At 41.2% G+C, this 17,247-nt stretch overlaps 1 protein-coding gene across 4 annotated transcripts in view; it reads right to left on the reverse strand.

Annotated features, from left to right (window-relative positions):
- Positions 1 to 17,247, reverse strand: part of Pcdh15 (protocadherin related 15) — a 1,462,904-nt gene that overhangs the window by 192,532 nt on the left and 1,253,125 nt on the right. For all 4 annotated transcript variants that reach the window (XM_060369368.1, XM_060369370.1, XM_060369367.1 and 1 more), the window contains exons 21-22: positions 9,071 to 9,376; positions 6,413 to 6,637 (exon numbers count right to left, since the gene is read on the reverse strand). In XM_060369368.1, coding sequence (XP_060225351.1) covers positions 6,413 to 6,637; positions 9,071 to 9,376 — 531 coding nt within the window. The remainder of the gene's footprint in view (positions 1 to 6,412; positions 6,638 to 9,070; positions 9,377 to 17,247) is intronic.

The raw sequence follows: 17,247 nt of genomic DNA on the forward strand, positions 1-17,247 counted from the left end.
AGAGAACAAAGATTATTTTTTTTAACCACCTTACCATTTAGGGAGAACCACATGTTGGTTTTTTTGTTTTTGTTTTTTATTTTGGCGGGGAGTTAATGTTTACTGTAATCATTACCTTAATGCTTGATTAAGGGTCACATCCTGTGCTGTTTGGGGTGCTTCAGGTCAGACACATGTAGGCACCGTGCAAATTTTGTTGATTAGCTAATGTTTCTCTCTACAGCACCTTTCTCATTTGCTCTTAGATGAATACAGTAAGATTCTCTACCCATTCTTTCATATGTGTTCAGACACATTTTTTTTCTACCCAATGCTAACCCAGAATGCACCGATTAACCAATTGCACACCTCTCTCTTCGCAGAGTGGTCTGGGGGGGGTTGTGTGTGAGAAACGAGGTGAGTTTCCTCTTGTGTGTACAATACAGTAAGCTGAATAAGAATAACTTGAGGGTAATAGCTAGACACAGGCCTCAAACAGTCAGCAAAATTGAGAAATCAGAGGTATGTCCTCAGACATGTGGCATTCACAACCTCTTCTACAAAAAGAAGACTTCCTTTATAAGTTATGGAGTGTAGAAAGTGAGCTAGTAAACGGTCTTAGGGAAGTTGGATCCAGACAGGGAAGGTGGAAGAAGCATTTGTATACACACTGTCCACTGATTTTTTTCCAAGAGTAGTACTTAATTTAGTGAGAATATTTCATAACTAAAGACGGGAATCCATTTGCACCCCTAAACTGTAACTTCTAGAACTTTAAGAAGGAGAACCCAACATCACGCTTTTAGCACTCAATGTGCTCCTGTGTATTGTCTTCTGTAGCTATATCACCAACCCTCTGGCCCAAGGAAACTCAAATTTTTTGATAATTTGACTTTTTGGGGGTTAGAAGGATGCAGTTTTCTGGTTGCATTAGCTCAGTTTTTGATGGTATTGACAGCGAAGGCCCACGTTTCTTTTCTGCTAGGCAGGTATTACCAGAGTCACCTTTGCGAATTCGCAGTGGCTGTTTTGATATCCGGCCTCATAAACTGATTACACACACACACTGAAGGCTATAATAACAGAAGACCATTAAAAGATTGCTTATCCTCCTCATTATTTTGTTTGCCATTGACAGCATGAAGAATAAATCAATATGGTTATAATGTAGCAGTATTTCTTTTGATGGCCACTGTACATGTTTTAGTCTTATGATCTCTATTGTGGCTGAAATATGCGGCAGATTGCCAATCGTTTTCCCACAATGCACTTTTTTTGGCGGGGAGGGTAGACAGTTTATTGAAATGCAATGCCAACACGCATAATCAATAGTTCATTTTATTTTTGCTGCAGGGACGTCCAAGGAAAACCCGCATGTAACTCATTGCTGGGCTTTCTATTATTGTAGTAAATTTCAAAGCTCAGCTCTCCCACTAGAGGGAAGTATTGGCAAAAGGAAAGATTTCTTCCTCTGCCCTGGAGTTAATTTTATCATTAAAACCCATTATAGTTTGCTTCCTGTGGTTCTATTTGTTGATCTGAACAAAAATTAGTTTTTGTGTTTCAATAGAGCATTCCAAATGTTACTGTTACTGTAGTTTTCAACTAAAACAAAGCCAGGGATCCCACACTGTTTTTCTTTCTTTTTTTCTTCTCTTTTCTTTTCTTTTTTTTTTTAACCAGTAAAGCTTATAATTTGAACCCATACATCCTACAAATAAAACTTGACCTCCAGTTGTTGTTAGCTAGCTGGAAGAAAACATGAGTTTTATATACTCATTTTTAAAATGAAAGTCTAAAATAATCGCACACACCGTTTGCTTTGCTTTGCTTTGCTTTGTTTTGTCTTTTCAAACCAAAAGGTAGATTTGAGGAACAATTTGTACAGCATTCCAGGATGCTCTGAGATAGCTGGCAAGTATATAAATGAAGAATGAGTTGAAAAATTAACACAAAAACTAAATATAAGGAGATTGACAGAGTGTGATATTTTTCAGAAATATGAACCAATTGTGGTCTAAATCTCCCTCAGGTATGATGGCCCCCCAAGAAGACACAGAGGTGGGAAACAGTGGATGGAGTAGCCTTCATGCCTGTGCCATTCTACCTGGCCATGGCACTGCCCTGAGGCACTGCCTGCACTCCCCCAGCCCTCCTCAGTTTGTGCCAATTAGATCTCTTCCTGGCCACCAGACTCCATGTATGAATGGATACAGCAACGCTTCCTGTAGGACTGTCCTCTGTTTTCTGTTTCTTGCTGCTCTCTTGTGTTACGTTTCCTGACTCCTATCATGCCTGAACTCCTAAGGGTGTAGTCATGCCCTGCATGCCTTTACACAAATGACGTATTTTCCTGTTTTGCATGAAGACGTTCTTAAAACAAAATTCAATTTCTCTAATATTTTCATAGTTTTTGAAAACTAAATTCATCGCTAGAACATTCTTTCTTTTATCCCCAAACTCAAGAGGCAGAGGCAGAACCAGGAGGATCTCTGTGAGTTCGAGGCCAGCCTGATGGATATAGATCAAATTCCAGGGCAGTCAGGGCTACATAGAGAAGCCCTGTATTAAAAAAAAAAAAAAAAGAAAAAGAAAAAAAGAAAGAATGAACGAACGAACGAAAAAAGGAAAGAAAAAATTAAAATGAAAAAGAAAAAACCCTAAAACAGGGAAAAAAACTCATATAATATTTAAAATATTTCTGAAATTTTTTTTAAACAATCCTCCATCTCTTCACTATAACTCATTTGTCTCAAGAACCTACAGATCTTAAAACATTGTATAGTTTTAAATATTTCACAACAGTTTTTTGTTGTGGGTAAGACAGAATGGAGGTAGAAGGGATGCCCACATTTAAAACAGCAGCCCAGTCAGCATTCAGCCACATCAACTGTTGCTTTCTCTAAAACCCAAGACAGTTTCCTCAAATAACATTCTTTGGAACTATAGCCCCCAGAAGAGGCTTCATAAACAAGACCAAATATTCTTCTTTTTAAAAAAGATTTATTTATTTATTTATTTTATGTGTATGAGAGTTCTGTCTCTGCAGGCTTGTCTTCTGCAGGACAGAAGAGGGCATCAGATCTCAGTATAGATGGTTGTGAGCCACCATGTGGTTGCTGGGAATTGAACTCAGGACTTCTGGAAGAGCAGACAGTGCTCTTAACCATTGAGCCATCTCTCCAGCCACCCCAAATATTCTTTATTGGTAACAAAACATCATTTTATTTCTTTGGATTCACAATCTATAGTAACGTTTGGTTAAGTATGGCTGTATAGAAATGTATTTACTTTTACATAGACCCATGTTTCCCAAAGTTATTTGTCTTACCATAGAGAAATCTCTCCAGCCCCAAGCACCCAGTGAGTTTTAAGAACAGCAATCATTACTTCAATAGCTAGTTTCCTATAATTATTTTTTTTTGTTCAAATGTCCTCATTCGAGACCAGAACATGATGGTTGTTGCTAGTCTTGAAACGTGCAAAGTTTCTGCCTGTTTTGTGCCCTGTTTTCCTCAAGCCATGGCTTTTAGGTCCATATCAAAGTCAAGATGCTGCTTGGTGGCCTTCAGGGGCTGCCATGGTCCTGTGCTTTGCTTCGTCCAGGAAGAGCTGAGGTCTTGCTTATAGTCTGTGTCATAGCAATGGTGAGTTATGGAAGAGAGTCCTTCAAAAGAATGAGACACGAGGCCCTTCTAGGGCATTGTTTTCCACAACCTGAGCCTGTGGACAGTCTTTTATTCCAGGTCTTCTGTCCTGCTCTTCCTGTCCCACAGGGCACTCTGAGACAGACAGGCATAGCTAGAGAAGCTCTCTATCACCTGCTCCTCTGCAGCCAGTCTGATAAAATCACAACCAATGAAGGAACCTTGTCACTCACCTGCCTCCACTTGCCCCTTGCAGATGTCATTCATCTATAAACAAGTTCAGCCTTTCTGATCTGTACTCACTCTAGTCCTGAAATTATTTCATATCTTATATGAACTTAGATCACAAGCTTATAAATATTATAAGTTGTATTATGACTTAGTTTGGGAGGGAAGACACCATACTGGATCTGCTTATTTACATTGGAGTTTTGGTTTTGACTTTAGATTCTTCCCCATAGTATGTAATTTATTGTGTTTCCACACAATAAAGGTTTGTTTATCAGTGCCCTTTAACACTATAACAAAATATAGGTTGTTTATATGATTTTGTTTTATTTTATTGAAACTTGACATTGGGAAGGTTTTCCACAGGTGTTTGTGGTAAACTTTTGTTTTGTTCACCATGGAGATGTATTTTCTTCCAAGAATCCTTTGATTTACCCAGTCACCAAGGTTTAAAATGTTAGGTGAGCTCAACCAACACTAATTAACTTTATCTAGACACATTTTGTTTTCTCCTTTACAAAAGAAATCACCTCTCTGCTCATACTTTTTTTTTTTAAGAGAAGATCTTTGAGACACTTTCCTCATGGTGATCATATGGGAGCAAACATTTCTCTCACCAACACTACATCATCGTGTGCCTTGCCAGTGTTGCTAGAAGCAGACAGACAGCAGAAACCTTGCAAGCTTGGGGAGGTTGCATTTGTGGGGAAATGGGACCTGCACAGTTGTCAATTAGGAAAAACTGGGATGTTTTGTTGGCTTCACCAGTATATGGCAGGGTTTCAGATTTTCAATTTGCATATCCTACTTGGAGTTACCAAAAACAAACAAACAAAAGAGGCAACCATCTGCCTTTAGAAAGATGTTGCCTGGGAATTTGTTATGATTTTGTCAGTAAGAGAAGAGTGACAAAGTGATATTGAACATGTACATAATTAAGCATTAGAGAAATTTTGTTTCAAATGTGTGATAAATAAAGAATGACATGGGGCTGAGCAGAGATGGTACACGTCTTTAATCCCAGCACTCGGGAGACAGGGGCATGTGGATGTCTGTGAGTTTGAGGCCAGCCTGGTCTACAGTGTGAGTGCCAGGATGGCCAGGGCTGTGAAACCTTGGCTCAAAAAACAAAAACAAACAACCAAAAAACACCCAACAAAACAAAACAAAACAATAAAAAGTAAAATGAAAAGAAAAGAAAGGAAATGGCGTGGGTCAGGTGGAGTTAGTCACTGGAATACTTGACCTCTGTGAATAAAATGAAAAAAGGAGGCACAGAGTGCGCCAAGCATCCCCTCAATCAGAGGAAGGAACGCGTTACAGCGAATGGTTCCTCAGAGATGTTGCCTGAGTCCTAGTGAAACCTTCCGTTACAGCGAGGAGCAGCCTGGGGAGACGAAGGAAGTTTGCTTCTAGATAGGAAACGGGTGATTAAAAACATATTCCTATTCTGTTTATTTTTAAATCCAAAATTTGGACCCAGCTTGCCTCTACCGGCTTCTTCCAGGATGCAGTGAAAGCAGACTGTGCTCCGATCAATTTGATATATTTACTCCAGTTTGACTTCTTTGGACTGCCTATGTGAGCACAGGTCTAGTCTAGAGCCAACACAGGCAACTCTACTCACAGCTGCCTATGACAGTCACCACCAGCTGCTTCTAAGAGAGAAGCCGGTGCCATTTGAGCCGCTATTTTCAACCTGCGGAGAGTTGGAGATGTTCATCAAATGACAAGGCTCCTTCCTTCGTCACGTAGCAGTGACAACCGGACTCTCTCCCACTTTTTAATGCTCGAGGGCTCATTCCTACCACAGCACATGATTTTGATCTACTCGATCCATTTTGGTCACTCTCACTCAGTGACTTTTACCGACTTTTCCTGTTGTGGCAGTTTTCCTTTTCTTCCCCCAAGAAACTGTGTACACACCCCCTAGAATTCACAACACAGACCAGGCTGGTATGGTTCTCCTGGGGACTCTCTCTGCCTCCCATTTCCTAGGACCATCGTTGTATTGACCATCATTATCTGGCAGTCATATGACAAATGAATGACAAATTCTTATCTACCTGGGAGGTGAGCCAAATCCCCAGTGTCAGAGAAATTGAAGGGCAATCCAGAATTGAACATTAAACTCACTTGTCTCTGAATCTCATTTCATTTTAGAGTCTTGAAACTAACAACTAAACCTGTTCATTCTGAGGCTGAAGGACTCCTCATCATCTATCTATACTTTGTGTCTAACTCTCTCTTTTAACCTGAAAAGTTTGCGAAATGATAATGTTCATAGACATTATAATGTTGTGGACTGTGGGCCATCCTGCATCAAAATGAAATTCTGATTTGACCAGTCACAGCCTGCGGCAGATTGACAGCCAGCCTTCCAAGATTTGTTTAATGCATCTTTAAAACCCATCTCATATGCAGTTATTTTGCAAGTATTCAAAAGGATGTCACATCAATAAATCTTTATCCTTGGTTTATACCACTGAATTTTGTGAGTTAAAAAAAAAAATATGTGGTACATAGAGAGAGAAGGGCAGTCACCCCAGGGTCCTTACCTTCACAATCACTGTGACTGTCGCTATGCCCGGTGGCATTGTCCCGTAAATATCAAAGGCCTCCACCAAGAATGTGATGCTTGCTTCCTGGTCAGGAAAGGCTTCGTAATCCAAGCTCCTCAAAAGGGACAATTCTCCGGTAAATGGATGCAGTGCAAAAAGGTGCTTCACTTCGGGGCTTCTGATCCGATATGACACATTTGCTCCTAGGTCGACATCCTTAGCCTAGGACAAGTTAGACGGAAGAGTTACATCAGATGGTTTCACACAAGAGGAGTGAGGGATAATGGGAATGCCTGAAACAGCAATTGGGCAGCACGGGTTTGATGATAAGGAAGAGACGCAAAACTGTCACTTATCAGGAAACAGAAAACAGAGAGGGAAAAGGCCAAACATATGATAGCAAACACAAGATGATTTTTGAATAAACATACTTCTAGAATGATTTATGTAAACAGGTTCTAAAATCCTACGAGGGACATGAGGAAATGCAGAAACAGTTCCCTTTCAGAAGGATGGCTTTGGAGGATGAGGTGACTCTCTCCTGCGAGGCCCTTGCCTTTTCCCCGGGGTGTGCTAAGCACTCACTACGCAGAAGGTTCAGCAAAGAGAATAAAAGTAACTGAGATATACATCATGTTCTCCGTATCACAGCCCAAAAGGGAAGTAAGATGGGAATAGCCAAACAAAAGGATCTATTTATTTATTTGTTTGTTTGTTTGTTTATATTTTTATTTTTTATTTTTGGTGCTGGTAGAATGGCATTCCGTCAGTATCCCGAGAGAGGGAACAGAACCTTGGGTCTGTTGAACGGGTACTCACGGAAGCAGGTACCCGCCTACACATCTGTCACGGTTCTCCTCTTATTGGCTGATGATATCACAGAGGAGAGACCAGTCAGACTCAGATTTTGTGTCATTTTCCTGTCAAAAATTGTCCTGTCTGTGCTCCATCTTTGACCAACACTGTCAGCTCCCTTTCTGTTACTGCAACAAAATTCCCAGGCTAAGTGACTTACAAAGGGCTTTCGGCCTCTGGTCTGGAACCCTTGTGTGGGCAGGTGGAGGTCCAGGAGATCATGGTGGTCAAACAAGGACCAGAGCAGCTTTTCTGGTGTCATGAAACCCAGGAAGCAGAGAGAGACACAAAGAGACCAAAGACTCAGTATCTTCTTCCAAGGGCATGTTTTCTGTGCCTCAACCTCTAACAATCCCCTAGGCTGAGGACCAAACCTTGAACTTGAGGGCCTTGGGGGACATTCAAGATTGAAATGACAGCAATCTAATTCCCCAAATACATCGGCAGAACACAGCGCCTCCTGGCTCTTTAGAACCTTGAGCATCAATCAGCGTCCCCTTAGACATTTTGAACGTTTTATTTATTTATTTATTTTACAAGGCCTTGAATAATCCTTTCTGTTTCTCTCTTTGTCTGGTAACTGACTTGCTTCTCAGTTCACGGTTGCAAAGTAGCTTTCTCTAGTAAAAAAAAAAAAAAAAATCCACTCAAGGTTGTATAAAGATATATCTTAGATTCCTATGACCTCAGTTCTGACTGCGAATGCCAGGTGACACATAAATCTGACTGAGAATTTCATAGAGGTTGTCAGTCCATTTTGATCGCTATTGCATCACCAAAGAGTGTATATGCACACGCCTACATACATATGTATATAACATATATGTATGTAACAACAATGACAAAAAGGGGACACGAATTTGAAAGAGACTAAGGAGAGGTATTGAGGATATTTGGAAGGAGGAAAGGGGAGGGGGAAATGATATAATATCAAAAAATAAAAATGTCAATTACTAAAATATATTGGAAGTCATAGTATGTAGTTGGGGACCTATGGTGCATGATTGTTGAAGAGGGGGATGGATGAACAAACGGACAGATGATTCTCTCCTGTTTAGCACATGACTTGATTTGACTTATTAATGTCTATATGCTAAGTATTAAGGACTTGTGGAGGCACATCAAGAAAGCCTTGATAGAAAAATCCAAGCTGTACTAACGGGTGAAGTATAAACAGACTGCGGTGTTTTCTATTTGTCACAGACCCCCCCTCCCATGTCAAAATTAAATGGGCTAGTTGAAGTAAATGGGAGATTTATGGGCTCACCTGTAGAAAATGCTGTGAGGGTGAAAGCAGTCACTACAGAATAAGCAATATTATGTATCTGTATATAAATTATATGGGTAAAAGCATATTAATTCATATGTGTATATGTAAATTACATGAATATATAGGTGCTACATATATGTATACCTGATGCCTACTTGGTATTTGTGTGAGCCCTCTGATAGGTGTGAAGAACACTCACAAAAATTTGGTGCTGATTTTTTTTTTTTGAGAAAATGAGCTTTTTCTTTGTGATGTCAACATGACAAAACCACCTAGCATTATTTTTTTTTCACATGTAAAATGCATGATATTTCTTTTTATTACAGACTTTCTCCTTTCACATCTTTGGGTTCTCCCGGAGGAAGGTTTTCACGTAAAATGTAATATGCAACCTTTGGAGACACAAGAAGACTAATCTATAACCTCTCTGCGTTTAGCTATCATAAGTTTGTCATTAAATGTCGATGCCTTTTCCTCACTGCTAATCCTACGATGCGGATTCCGTGGAGCGAATGCACGCGTCTACACACCTCTACTTGAAGGAAGGTGGTCCCGGCGGGCAGATTCTCTTCAACCACGACCGTGTACGTCGAATTGGTGAAAACAGGGCTGTTGTCGTCAATGTCCAACACTTTGATGTACAGCGTCAGGGTGGAGTGTCGAGGGTGCACCGCTCCGTCCGTTGCCACGACCACCAGCTCGTAGCGGTCCCTGACTTCCCTGTTCAGCTTCACGGCCGTGTAAATGCTCCCGTTGGACGTGATGCGGAAGAGGTTGTTGAAGTTTCCCAGGCTGTAGTGCACTTGGCCGTTTATGCCGGCGTCTGGGTCTGTGGCCTAGACGGAAGAGAGAGACGGCTTCACACAGCAGCTTCTCACACTGGTGATAAACTGTGCCGTGTTTTCTAACCAGATATCCTTTTTTTTTCCTCTAATGGGAAAATTAGAAAGATAATAAAGGTACAATTTGCAGTCAACAGCATTAAAAAAACAACAACTATGATTTAATTATATACTCAGTGGAAATGAAATAAACTGATATCATTAGACACAGCGATATACTATGTCAGAGAAAATGAGCATTATAAAAACAGAACGTTTCCTGTGTTTTTATTGCTACCGTGGATTTTTAAATGTCAAAAATAGCACTTGGTTTTAATTAATTTAAGATAATTTACTAACAGCTTAAGATTTGATGGTTGTTTTGCTTAAGAAATTCATAGTCATTTTCACATTTACATATGTTTGGGTGCAATGTATATTTACCTCATTTAATCCGTGTGATGATTTTAATGAGTAAATAATGGTGGCCCCCTTTGGCAAATGAGACCATATGGCTTAAGGAAATTAATTGTCTTATGTAAAGTTATAAAAAAATTAGATACCTCAGGGGCCCTAGAATTTAGCACAATGACTCATAAGTAAAACTGTTTAATAAATGCAAATGAAGGTAATGAATGTTCGGTGAATAGACGGGTCTGAAGTTTGAAATTAAATGTATTTTCCAACTGAATGGTAATAAAAGTATAGTAACTGTCAAATCACAAGGCAGGGTTACTGTTTAATATTAGAATATGAATCTCAAATAATAGCTGACAATTGTTGGTGCCACCTGAATCTGCATTTGCTCAAAAATTTTGGCATAGAGTCATTTTGCATCAAAATGGAAAAGCTTCTAATAGAATGTTGATGGAAGTATTCTTATTTAAACTTCAGTAAGTTTATGATAACTTATGTCATGCCACCAGATACTGTACATTTTATATCAAAAGATACTCTTATTGTTTTTCATAAAGTCTTGACTCTATACCCAAAGCTGCGAAATACTCTAAAATTATGTTTCAAACCACCAGCTAAAGACAGAAAGGGGACAGGCCTTCATTTTGATTTCCAAACTCGGTGATCATGAAGCTTTGTGAGACCCTGGATGCAAGGCACTGAATGTTAGCATCACACACACTTTTCTCAGCTTACAAAAATAAGGTTGAGCCTGGAGCAGTGGCGCAGGTCGGGAATTCCAGCACTAGGGAGGTGGAGGCAGGAGGATCTCTTTGAGTTCAAGGTCAGAAAACGTTAACTTAATAATTCAGTTAGGTTGTGTTCCGTACATCTCTGCTCTTACGATTTTCACTCTCACCTTCCATCTCTGAGGCACTTAGTGAAAACTGCTCTGCTCATGCATCATGATTTAAGTGACTCCGATCCAAGGTGGTATGCTCATTGTTGCAATTCAAAGGTCCCTGTGACGGGGGGTCGTTTGATTTAACCAGCAAGCCTTTGCTTCTGCGTCTCTCTCTCCCTTTCTCTCTGCGCCCTCTCCCTCTCCCTCCCTTTCTCTGTCTGGTCGCCTTCCTGTATGTGTAAAAGGACTTGAGCATATTTTCTTCTTTGTATGTCCAGCTATTTAACTAATGTTGCATTTTTGGTATTCGAATATGTCTTACCATGAATCACAAATAAACATAAACGTATCAGTTCCCATCAAATAAAAATTCATCATCTCAGTCTCTGCAGATTAGAAGTTTAGTGTGGGGCCATTGGCCTAAATCTAGGAATGAGGCACCTCTGCTCCCTCCTGGAGGCTCTGGGGAAATATTGACAGAATTGGGCTGTATAAGCAGCAACCCTGATATTCCCACACCCCTGTGAACATTGAAATGTGAAGGCTGCTGCCAGCCCCCTGCGCCACCATTTTCTGTACCCGTGAGAGCAAGAAGCATAGTCAAGTTTTCAATCATTTCTCCTCCTCCTCACCTCTTTGATTCGTGCACCAGACACCTTGCTCTCCTTTAAAAGCTCATGAATTCCTGGTACAACCTGAGACTCTCCCCATGCGAGAGAGCTAATCCCAGACACTCTTAATGGATGCTCTGTTATGATTTGCAAAGCTGCCCTCTGAGAGGCTCCACCTACCAGCAGATCAAAACAGATGCTGAGACTCACAACCAAACATGGGCAGAGCTCAGGGTGGAGGGGGGGCGGGGAGAATAGAAGGACCTGGAGGGGACAAGAGAAGACCAACAGAGCCAACTAACCAGGGCCCAGAGGGCCTTATGGAGCACCAGGCAAGGATCACGCGTGGACTTGACCTAGGCCCCTTACACATCTATAGACGGGTAGATTGGCCAACACATGGGCCCCCTCGAAAGGGGAGAGGGCAGCTGTCTCCAGCATGGACTCTGTTGTCTCCTTTTCATTCACTTCCCCCTGGCGGGGCTGCCTCCTGAGGCCACAGGGGAAGAAGAGGCGCAAAATCCTGTTGCTACTTCATGTTCTTACTTGGTAGTGGGGAGGCTCCCCTTATCCAAGGAGTAGAGAAGGGGGAGAGCGGGATGTGGGAGGGAGGATGGGAACGGGAGGAAAGGAGGAACAGTGGCCTCCAATCAGAATGTAAAGTGAATAAGTAAATAATCGATCTTAAAAATGAAAATAATAAATAAAGAAATAAAACATGAAAAATTATTGGCATGTTAAGAAAATAAAACTCATGTGAGTATTTTAGGCTTACTTTGACAAACAGGGCCATATTACCCTCACAAGGACCTTTGTTCTAATCACACATCTTGCAAATATATAGTAACCTATATATTTTTTGAAATTATTCGCTTTTATTCTACCTGTTAAATATCTGTTTAAAACGCTTTCTGTTAACAAACGTTAGTTAGCTGGAGCACCTTAACTCCTTTAAAATGAATTTTTAATTAGCTAAAGTGTAGGGAATGTGTTAAGGACCCACAGATGCCTAAACCTTTGCCTCATCTCCTGCCACTTAGCTCCCTGCATGGCTAGCCACCGTGAGGGAAATTGTGTCCGACTGTATATTCCATGGCAATTAACTCTAAAGGTGGACACGCTGCTCAGATCTGCAGCTAATGGTGACAAAAGGACAGAATATACACGGAAGCTGCTTCCTTCCTTCCTTCCTTCCTTCCTTCCTTCCTTCCTTCCTTCCTTCCTTCCTTCCTTCCTTCCTTCCCTGTCTCCCAGGCACTGAGCAAGAAGAATGAGGTTGTGATTTAGGCACTGGGGCCAGATTCGGTTACTTGCTGGTACTTAAGAGGAAGTGGGTGTGAGACAAGAGAGCTATCTGCAGAGTTCATGTTATCAATAGTACTGTCGAGAACTTTGCATGGATGCTTAATATCTACTGAAGCAGCTCGCTGTGCAATGCTATAATGGAGCCATTTATCTTCTTACAGATCAATTAAAAGTTAATTAAAACGGTTAATAAGAAAAATCACACTCCTCTCCTTATTCTACATCAAAGCAATAAACAGTACTGGCTGCAACTTTATAATCATCTGTCCATGGCATACTCATTTAAAAATGTATGTCTTGCTGTGGCCTGATTTGTGGTGAATATTTTTGGGCATGCATATGGCTCAGAGATCAGCGGAAAGTCTGATCAAATAAACACTCCAATGATCGAAATAAAGGTCTCACTGGAGAGAAGTTTAGATATGTGCTAGAAAGACAACACATCAAAGTCACTAAAATCAAAATTAGAACATACGTTAAAGAAAACCAGTTATTTAAGAGAGAAGCCAGAAGCCATGCAAAATCACTCGCTAAACAAGTATCATTTTTGAATGATTGTATACCAGTGTTTTTGTTTTTGTTTTTTCCCTTGTGCCTGTCAACAGAGTTAGGGATTACAGTTCTTAAGCATTCATTTCACAGCCTCCTTTTTGCTATTGCTATTTCTGCTTATTGTCTACCTAGAGGTCTAAAATCTTCCTAGGTATGTGTGCCTTGCTGCTGAGGCATCAGACAAGCAGATCTTGTCTGCAATATGTCGGTAATCGATAGCAAGTTAAAATGTTCTTATCACTGCATTCAAATTATTTAGAGAACGTTATTTGTTTAGAGTGACAAAATTCTTCTACAAGCATCACTTTGATGACACACGGGAGTGTCACAGCTACCATGCAGGTGTAAGCTGGCAGGTGGCACCTCATTATACCAGGATGAGGGCGAGAGGGCTTTGCTTGTCCTTTGCAGCAATTTCAGAGGTGGCGGCCTCCTTTCTCACTTAGAGACTATCTGTAGGAGTTGCTGAGGATGAGGGCATCTGAACACCATCCAGGGCATCTTTAATGACATTACGGGTAGAGAGGCCTTTCGAAAGTTATTACCTAGCAACTCCAAAATTCATTAAATAGTTGCTGGTTTACTTCTCTCTACAAGCTGATCTTTCTCAAGAGCTGTGATAATTCATTTAAAAAGGAAAGAGGAAATTTAATGACTCGAAGGTGAGGTAAATTTCTCCTCTCTCGGTACAAATACCTAATCATTATTTACAGACTTGCCATGCAAGAGTAAGTAACCAGTGAGTTCAGAATACCCCCAAACCGCAGCCAGACTGAAGAGTTTCCACAGTCTTGGGACTCTGGGATCTCAGGCTGTAGGTCTCTGAAAGGTTTGGTTTTCTAGCTTACATTCCATTTCTCCTTAGTGGCTGAATGGCCTTGACTGAGCCTTTTCCCCTTCCCCATCTGTGACCTGGTGATAGACATTGGTGGCGATCTCACTGCCTCCTGTGGGCTCTCTATAAAGTGGGCAGCGCGCCTGCATCTCATGAAGTCATCAATCAGAGTATTGCCCGAGTTAATTGTCATAGCATTTTCTGGTCTCTAGTAGAAGTTAATTTAAACGGATAGGTCACGTCCTGCCACACGGATGTTTTGGGAGAATGGACCAGGTTACTTTTATCAGCGTACTCCTGTATTTCTCTTAGGCTCTATTAATTCTGCTATTTTTGAAGATTATCTGGGGATTTCAGTGTCGATCTGACAGAGGAGTCATAGAAAGTGGCCGTGTTTGTTCATGTAGCAGTTGTACCATAGCAAGTGAAGTTTTATCTGATTAAAATAATGTTTTCAGTAATTATAGGGAAGAGCAATGGAGATCAAAGCTTTCTTGTGTTTGCATGTTGCAGCAATCAAGAAGGTGTGAACTATTACCCAGCGCCTAATATGTGTGCATGAGCGGTGTGAATAAGCACATCTCTGTGCATGTGTGAGACTGCATGTGTGTAAGTGTGTGCAAGTACATGTCTACATGCATGCTTGAATGTGGGTTTATAGGTGTGTGTTATTGTGAAAGAATACATGTATGTTTGAGTATGTATATGGGTTATGTACCTGTGTATGAGTGTGTGTTCATGTCTGTGCATGTGCACATGTATGTGTGAACACATGTAGACTTGTATGTATGCATGTGTAAGTGTGTGTGGGGGTTTGTGCAGGAGCATGTATGTATACATATGCATGTTCATGTATGTGTGGATACATGTGTGTATGTGTCCATGCAGAGGACATCCTCGAATGCTTCCTAGATCACTACCCATATTATTTTTTGAGAGAGCGGATCTCACCGACCTGGAGCCCGCCAAGCAGGCTAGGCTGGCTGACCAGCGAAATCAAAGGATGCTGCTGCTGTTTCTCGCTCTGCAGTGCTGGAATGACAGGCTGCTCTAAACTCAGCAGGCTTTCCCATGTGAGTCCTGGGGTTTGAACTCAGGTCTTGTAGTGGCCGAAACACCCCCTCCGCTCTGCATACAGCTTAACCATCTATTTTCCATATTCCTGTTGTTACCGTGTCGGTGTGGGTACAGATAACTGTGGTTGAACTCGCATCGTCAGCCATTTTCAGCCAACACTTTACCCCTGAGCCATCTCCCTGGCCCGACACAGAGCTTTTTTTTGACATGCAAATTTAGGTATTAGATTAGATACACGATAGGGAAATGTTCAGTGAAGAAGTGTGCATGAGGACGTCATAGATATTGTCACACAGAAATGTCTACTAAGTCTGTCCTGGGAGAAGTCACCTCAAGATGCTCATTTTCACTTTGGAGTAATTTCAGCATGGCCTGAGACACATGTGTGTGAGTCTGTGTGCTAGTGTTCATGATCTGGTCTTAAATGCACTGCTGTGAAACCTTAAAGGGGGCTTATCTCACACTAAGCGTGCCTTTACTCATAACTACTGCAGGCTGTCCTCGCACATTTGAGAAGATAAATATTCTGCCCACAGGAATCAGCAAATAGTATTTCTGCACATAAAAGGGCTGGCAGCTGCCCATATTTTTTTCTACAAAGCTATGCCCTTGTTTAGTGCTCTCAAATTCTTTCTATTCTATCATGGGGAAAGCACAATTAAGCGGTTGTAAAGAGTTTAGATCTTTTCCTGGCTTGTTCTCCTTGGCCCGCCCACTTCAAATAGCTTTTCTTCCACTCAGGACCCCTGTCACCTTGTATTTATTTGGCTCTCCCGCATGTTATAATTGCCTACTTACCTGCCTGTCTCCTACACAACACTTCAGACAGCCAAGAAAAGAAGTGAGTGTGTGTATTTTTTTTACCCTGCCTTCCTATTCACAGCCTTCATGTATGCCCAACAAATATTTGTTGGATAAATGTGTAATTAGAGCATCTTAGCAAGCTCTAGGTGGCTTCCTTGAAGGTTTTCCTGACCCTCCAAACATCCAAAGCAATTACTCCCAGTTGCACAGCTAAGATGCATTTTGTCATAGCAAGAATCTACATGAGCTCCTCCTCCTGTCTTCATGATTTATATCTACAACTAACCCTTTTACATAATCTCCATTTCATTTATGCTTTTAATGAATGCGTTAGCTTTCAGGTGTCTGGAGAATCTGTGTGCTTTCCCCCATCAACACTGCTTGCGCCAGAGTTTCTTAACACCCGTGTTCCAGTCTTGCTTTACTTTAGACAGGAGAGTGCTGGAACAGCCCTATTTAAAAGTGACACTCTTGTAACAGAGATGGGGAAAAAAGAGAGGAGATAAGCCAGTCCTCGACTCCCTGCCTCTGCTTGGAAAGGGGCACCTCTACTGTTACCTCATTGGTCCAGAAAAATCACGTGACTGAGGCTGCAGCCATGGGGTAGAGAAGTGAACTTCAGAGGTCTTACCAGCAGGTACAAGAAACAACCATACTTGCTTCATTTATCCTGAAATGCAGCTCTCTCTGAATTCTCTGAGAGACTTCTTTGTATCCGGTCCTAAACCTCAGATAGTTCTCGGTCTTAACTCACTTTTTATTGCTAACTCTAAGCCCTGGCTGACTATATATTAGATGTGAAAAGCACAGTTCACTGTCCAGTACACAGTGGTTCCAGTGAGAGGCGGTAATAGAAAAAAGAACCTGTGGGCTATTTGGAGAGAAGAGAAATAATAAGCTGTAGCGGGGTGGGGATATGGATAAAATTAAAACAGACAGGCAAGTGAGAGGAAATAATCTCTGTGGGAATTGGGAGTATGGCGATGTCAAATTAAGCAAGTCATTTTAAGATGCCGCCACACAGCCTATAGATCTTGTAATGAAAGGATGTAAATTAACCCAGGTAATTAAAAAGAGAGCATCAGCAGGAGGCACGGAGCCCTGTGCTTAAATATTTACATACTCATTTATTGCATGATGGTGGACAGTCTGAGATTAATGCTTTAGAAGCTTCACAAAAGACTGTCCGGTTCATATTTTCATTACCAGCATGGTGGTATTTCCAGGTTCACTAACAGGCTTTTTACAATCCTACAAGAAGGCCATTTCCTTTCTGCTCTCAGCCTTTCCACAGCTGGGAACAAAAGGGAAGCTCCAGGAAGACTTCTTCAATTAATTTTATGTGTTTCCTCCGTCACTTTGTATCATAGTTTCTTTTTCTGTTTGCTGTGATAAAATGTGA

Source organism: Meriones unguiculatus, chromosome 16 (assembly GCF_030254825.1).
Source record: "Meriones unguiculatus strain TT.TT164.6M chromosome 16, Bangor_MerUng_6.1, whole genome shotgun sequence".
Lineage (NCBI taxonomy): Eukaryota > Metazoa > Chordata > Mammalia > Rodentia > Muridae > Meriones > Meriones unguiculatus.